Below are 7,225 nucleotides of genomic sequence, written 5' to 3'. Positions count from 1 at the left end.
AGATATTTTTATTAGTATCTAACTCTTTGCACTCGGTGGCTATTTTAATAATACTGAATTCAAAATAGATTTTCTAAATAACAGTATTTTAATACTATAGAATTTATAATTAGTACATTATATGCACATGAAATTGATTTTTATGATACATGAAACGCTTTTAATAGTTTCTTAAAATATAAACAACTTTGATGATTTAAAAATTATTTTGGAACATGATAAAATAATTTTTATGGTATCTTAGAGTCTCGTCTCGAGTGGAAAGGGTTAAAGTGCAATGTAGATATTTTTTAAGAAAGAATGATAAGTTCTTTTTAACGTAGTCTGCTTAGGGGGTTGTTTTGGTATATATTAAGTCTTCTTCTTTAGGATTTTTTTGCAAGAAAACGGACGGCTATTTTGCATTGAAATTTTGCAGATATTTTTCCTTACAGTCGAGATACAATGTATATATATTTTTTTTAGAAAAAATATTTCAAATTCTTTGAGTTACGATTTTCTAAACGAAACCCGTTTAACAAGGGGTTGTTTTCCTATAGATATTACTCTTTAAAATTATAATTAAATTCCAATCCCTTATAATTAATATCTAAACAATCGAACAAATTTAAACACCGAACAAAAATTAATTCTCTCTCTATTCCAACAAATCATTACAATTAAAACGGTTGAAAAACAAAAAGGGTTAAAAAGGAAATATTAAAGTACAATGTTCAAAAAATAGCAGCCCGACGATATTCAAATCGCACCAAAAAAATAAAATAAAACGCTCATTCAACCTTCCGAGTTTCGTTGCGAAAACAGTTGCGATTTAAAAGGGTTAACCCTCGATTAAACACCGAGGGTGGCCGGCGATCGTGAGCCGGCATCGCGAGGTAAATTCCGTTAACGTGATTCGTCGCGAGGGGTAAAAATTCGGACGCGAGTAACGAACCGTTGGACTTCCGTGAACGGGGCGTCGATCGAGTCTCGCTTCTCGACATCCGTCGACGACGACGGTGGGGAGGGTTTCCTTGGCAAAAGCCCGTGACATATAAAACTGCCGGGCGCGGGGGGCGCGACGGTGGCGGAAGACCAGGATCGAGTAAAACCGAAAAGAACCGGAGGAAAAATGAAATCGACTTTCGTTATTGAGATTCGTATTTGTGGAACAGCGACGGCGATAAAGATTCATTCGATTCCCTCCCCCCTCGTCTCCCTCCCCGTCGGATTATTCTTTTTATTTCTCCGGGCCGCGCGCGCGCGCGCACCCCCCCCCCCCCCCCCGCCCCGTCTGCCGCGCCGGTTTCGGAGGGTGTGTGTTTGCACAGCACGCGAACGTATTACCTCTCCTCTTCTCCGCCTGTCGTTGGAAACGGCCGTGTAGGGGGAGGAGGAACAGAGGCGGAAAAACCGGGGAAAACCGGTGGGAAGGGAGAGAGAGAGAGAGAAGAGAAATAGCGGCGGCGACGTTTTCTCGGGCTACGTCGTTTTATATCACCGGAAAATTGGAATCGAAGCGACGCCAGTGAGCGCGAACGTTCCCGTCGATGTTAAAACGGCCCTATAAAGCCCCGCAGAAACACTGCCGACACCGGCGGCACACACCGGGTGCTCCTTTTATTACCGACCGCTGCGAGCCTTCGCGCTGCTCCGGGTGCAATCGGATATAATTAATGGACCGCGGAATTAATTGTTGCGTTTGGTGGAGGAGAGGTCGTCGACAGAAAGGGCATAGCCGATTAAGATGGTCAAAACTACGCTTAGAGGTTTTTCAATGAGTCTTATATTGTTCGATACCTGACCAATAAAAACTCATCTGTGCAATTTTAACCTTTCGAGTGGAAAGGGTTGAAGTATCATGTAGATATTTTGGAATAAGTTCTTTTTAGCGTAAGCTGTTTAGGGGGTTGATTTGGTATATCTTAGGCCTTCTTCTTCAGGATTTTTTTGCAAAAAAACGGGCGACTATTTTGCATTGATATTTTGCAGACATTTTTCCTTATAGTCGAGTTACAATGTGTACATATTGTTTTGGGAAAAATATTTCAAATTCTTTGAGGTATGATTTTTTAACCGAGACGTGTTATAATTAGTACATAATAAAATTAATATACAATACATAATAAGATTAATATGCAACAAATGAAATTAATATATAACAAATAAAATTATTGGAAGTGACTAGTAAATCTAATAACATAAATAAATAGTTATAATAGTTAACTAGTAAATCAGATAAGTGTCAGGAATTATCACCGAAAGAACCCTAATTAAACAACCCCTAATTAAAAACGATTAGCACTTCATCATGTGAAAACAATGAAGAAATTTCGCTTGGTCGAAAAAGTCGTCCTCCGCCAAGGGTTAAACAGCCGAACCGTATTTCACGGGAAAGATATACGAGCGACTGTTAACCGAAGCCGCTCGGCAAGCCCCCGTAAATAATTAGAAATCGCGGAGGGTGACACGCGGGTCGCAGTTAAAAACTTACCGAAGTAGGTAACCGAAGGTAAGCGAGATTGTTCTGAAATCGTAAAGCCCGGAGAGGGGGAACGGACCGAAATACACTCGGCGAATTTCAATTGGCATTGTTTCCATCGTGGCGCGGGCCGGTAACGCGCGAGCAACCATAAGCGGGGTTAGAGGGTGGCATAACAGTCGTTTAATTAGCGACGAAGAAAGGAGGGGGTGAAAGAATTTAATAATTCCATCGTGAACAATTGCAACTATTTCTTTTATGTGTGCGCTAGTATTATTGTCATTCTTAAATTATTATTATCAAATATTCAATTCTTTCACGATTGCTTTCATTATTAGGTTAGAAATTTTGGAAGACGATATTAAATTTATTAAAGATATATTATACCTTTAGGATTACTTTTGTAATATTTTTATATTTTGATATATTTTCTAATTATTTTTATCATAAGAACAAAAATTCTACAGGTTTATTTACTGTATTTATTAATTTTAAACAATTATTTCTTAGTGGACGAGAAAAATTCACATTTATTCTTTTACTGCATTTAATTCAGTTCTTGAACATTTATTTCAAATTACTAAATTCATATAAATATATATTGATATTGCGATATAAATTGCTATTGTTATAGAATAATTCGTCTCTCTGAATTATAAATTTTCCAAAATTGCTAAACCATCTCCGTTATATCTAACGGAGATATCATACGCTAATATTAATAACGAATAAATGGTTAACGAAGTCGGTAAAAAATTCGCCGAAAATTCCATAAAACTCCGTAAACTCGATCGAAGCAATCGCAGGAATGTTTAATGAGAATTAAGAAATCGCGCGCATATTTTTCAGAGGCGCCCTGCCGCGTCTGCGAGAGGGATGGCAACAGACCTCCGCTAATGCCGCAATTTCGTCCCTTTTCTTCCGGGACTTTTCTCCCTTCGGTCTAATGATCGCGACCTAGGCCCCGCAAACACGCGGAAGGGAAGGGAGGGAGGGATGGAGGGCGAGCGGGAAAAACTTTTGGTCGTCTTCCAATAAAAGTTTCCGCCGCGTGTTTTCTGGTACGCGGGCGGTGAATAAACGTTCCCGGCGATTATGGCGCCGCCGCCGCTCCGGCTACCGGCGGAACTTTGTTAATACGACGGATCGATGGGAAAACTTCTTTCGGGCTCGAAAGACCGTGCGCGCCTGTATGCGTGCGCGAGTTTCCACGTGTTAGACGCGCCCGCGTGGGCGACCGCGGCCGCGAGACCGTGTTGTATACGTGAGGATTGATTGGGCGAGTATGTATAATGCGATCGGGTTCGACGAATTCGTGGCTCGTTTCAGGCCGGCAAGAAACTTTTCCCCCCTCCCCCTACCCCCGGGGGAGAATTCTGATTTTGATCGATCGGAGACAACCGCCGCCGCCGCCCTGTAGACGGGAGTGATCGAGTCACTTCCCCGGAAAAATTCCTTCCGAGCGATTTCACCTGGCAAGATTACCCTCCCGGAGAATATGTTTTCTAATTAAGCTGATATACGGTGTTGTGACGCGATTATGGGGTGGGCGCGCTCACCCCGCCTTATTTTTCATGGTTTTCGGGTGCGATCGTGTGTGGAATCTATTGTTGCCGGGCTTGGGGGCGATCTTTAATCTTTGGGATTTCGTTTGTATCATACGGCGCGGCTAATGGGCGTGAAGATTGCTTTGCGGAGAGCTGAGAAGCCACGCCTATTTAGTATAGTGTGGCGTAGGTCTGCTGTGGGAGTTTTTGAAGAGAGATTCTTTTTTAGAAGTCTTTTGCTGGTGGGCGATATTTTTGTTGGAATGGAGTTTTATAGGATTTTGTTTGATTGGTGTTAGTGGAGAGAGCAAGGAAGCCACGCCTATTTAATATACTGTATATGGATCTATAATAATAGCAAGATGTTTTTGGTAAGAGAAAAATTCTTTAATCGACGGATGATACTTTTTTCCGGAATTAATATTTGCAAGATTTAATTTAATAAGTACCATACTCGGTGGAACATGGGAGCAAGGAAGCCACGCCTATTTAATATACTGTACATGTATGTATAATAATAGCAAAGCTTTTGGGAACTCTTTTTGGCAAGAGAAAGAAATTCTTTAATCAACCGAAGCGGTTTCTTTTCTTAAGTGATGTTTGCAAGATTGAATTCAATAAGCATCATACTCTAGCAAATGAGAGCGAAAAAGACACGCCTACTTAACATACTATACATGTACGTATAATAACAGCAAGGTTATTGGAAACTGTTTTTGGCAATAGAAAAATTTCTTTAATGGACGGTAGATGTTTTTTCTTTCAATTGATGTTTGCAAGATTTAATTGAATAAGCACCATAATTTATGGCAAATGAGAACAAGGAAGCCACGCCTACTTAATATACTGTACTGTAATCTACTGAGGAAATGTTTTCGAAATGTAAAATAGTTTTGCCATAAGAACTGCTTTAACCTCGACAGATTTCATGTGATTCAATTTCTTTTTACAATTCTTAATTAGTACATTTTTCATTTACCATTGAACACATTAACTAATTCAAAATCTGTTACATATATTTTGCGAAGAATTTCTTAGACTGTTTAAACCCTTTTTACATGAAGCAAACATTTAAACTAACTTCTCTGACCCACAGTATTTCCTCAACTTAGTGCAATTTATTATTTTGTCCACTAGTAATAAACAAATACAATGAATAAAATTATTTCAAAACGTGACAGAATTTTCAATGCCTCCTTGGACTTTTCACTCGGGTGCAAAGGATTATGTCAAGGTTATGTCAAAGGGTTAAGAAATGCGATATACTGGGAAAAAAAACTTCAAATATCACCCTAACGAGATTATTAGTAACTGATACTATCCACCTTAGACATGAAAAGTGAAATTAGCGTCTCTCATTGCGCAATCATGAAAATCTCGGCAAGAAGATCAGCGAAATCTCGTAGAGCAGCGTCGCCGTCTCCGAGATCGTGCTCGGAATGAATAGCAGCAGCAGCAGGCTAAACGCCGCGATACCGAAATTAACGAAGGCGTGTAGAGAGTCGGTGTATACACAGCAAGGTCACGTTCTTACCTTTCCTGGCCTTGTCCGGCGAGGTGGGCGAGTCCGCGTTCACGTGGATCGCGGTTACAGTCGGGCCGGAGGATAAAGTCGACGAGGAGACCGCCTGCGTGCAGGATGCAACAGGACTGCTTGCCGCCGTTATTGGCAGCAAAAGTTTCCTCTTATGGTTGCAAAGCTTGGTCATCTCCCGCGTCTTGCCCTGATCCGGGCTCCAAGGTCGTGTCGCAACCTGAAACAAGAACGCATAGCAATCGTTATACGTTTGAACCGTATCGCGCGTCCAAAGAGGATCGATTCCCATCGCAGGCCTACGGCGATCTTAAACGGCGGACACGTGAGAAGCTGATCGGTTTTGCTAGCCTGACACACGATATTTTAGCCTAATTCCGCGACCACTTTCACACGGATTTTCATCAACGTGAAATCTTTCAGAATTTTTATTTTTCTTGCTTATTATTTAACTTGCAGTCGATGCGAGAAATATTACTGATAAGTAGTAATTTTATTTATTTTCTAATAAAATTTGTTCAGTTCGTAGATAAAAGAATATACTTTCAGATGTGCATAACAATTTATTGATGAAATAGGTTTTTATTGAAATAAAAGGTGATTAAAATGTATTTTGAATATGCGTGCGATGCACGATTCAAATTAGCTTCTGTTGGTGAATATGCTGCCACGAATTTGCTATTATAATTTTTTTAATGAAACTTATACGATTTGTAGATGACAATATGCATTTTCAGATGTATATAACAATTTTTTGATTATGACATATTTTATGTGAAGAAAAAATTATTATTTCGTACTCGACGTACGAAACCATGCAATGTATAAATTCGTATATCGTATATTTCTCTTCGTGAAAGTAGTATAATTTCAAGTCAGTATAACTTTATCAAATTAATATAACTTGGTGAAATGAGTATAACTTCTCCAAATCAGTAGAACTTCGTCGAATTAAATTTTTCAAGCTCACTCAGATTCGCCGGTAATTTACAGACAAAAAACTCCCTGTTGGGATTTCCGTGGCTAACAAACGTACGAGCAAAGTTTATTTATACTTGAAAAGACGCGCCGGACTCGGTATAAAATGGCGGACGTGTCCCGAATGTCGGAGCACGGTCGATTGAATTGTTAAAGGGTGGATTCGGCGTCGGTTAGGTATAAGAAAAGGCGTAAAACGTTCGGCGGGTAGTTTCGGGGGCTACAAAGCACGAAGTTTACAGAGGAAATAACCTTTGGCATTTGTTCAAGCGATCCACGGTTACAACCCCCCGAGACACGGATAATGGAGATTGACTGTACGACCGCGGACATTGAAATAAAGAGGCGGAATCACGTAATGAAACGAATCTTCTGTCTGCAACCTACTTTCCGCGGCACGGAACCAACAGCGGAACACGGTTCTCGCGTGCCGCCCGTGCGTATCCATTCCATTAAAAGCGACGCCACTGCATTATGCGGCGACCGCTTAAATTCCGGTTATTGGAACAATTTGCCGAACGCATCGATAATTAACCAATCCCGTGTAATTGTAGCCGCGCACGGGCGCGCCACTTTGTAGACAAATAATTCGATTCTGCGTGCAGCTTCACTCGAGGCCTACGCGAATTTGACGACACTTATTTATTAATAAATAATTAAAGTATTTGGCGAACAAAAGAAGACGTGGTTAATTACCATTGTTAA

At 40.4% G+C, this 7,225-nt stretch overlaps 1 protein-coding gene across 2 annotated transcripts in view; it reads right to left on the bottom strand.

Annotated features, from left to right (window-relative positions):
- LOC144469857 (uncharacterized) overlaps positions 1–5,758 on the bottom strand; it is a 36,141-nt gene extending 30,383 nt beyond the window's left edge. For both annotated transcript variants that reach the window (XM_078180542.1, XM_078180543.1), the window contains exon 1: positions 5,543–5,758. In XM_078180542.1, coding sequence (XP_078036668.1) covers positions 5,543–5,717 — 175 coding nt within the window. In that variant the 5' untranslated portion in view covers positions 5,718–5,758. The remainder of the gene's footprint in view (positions 1–5,542) is intronic.
- Positions 5,759–7,225: the final 1,467 nt, after the last annotated feature.

Source organism: Augochlora pura, chromosome 5, assembly GCF_028453695.1.
Source record: "Augochlora pura isolate Apur16 chromosome 5, APUR_v2.2.1, whole genome shotgun sequence".
NCBI classification, from domain to species: Eukaryota; Metazoa; Arthropoda; class Insecta; order Hymenoptera; family Halictidae; genus Augochlora; species Augochlora pura.
The sequence above is the reverse complement of the archived record's forward strand: the minus strand, read 5'-3'. Positions and strand labels throughout refer to the sequence as shown.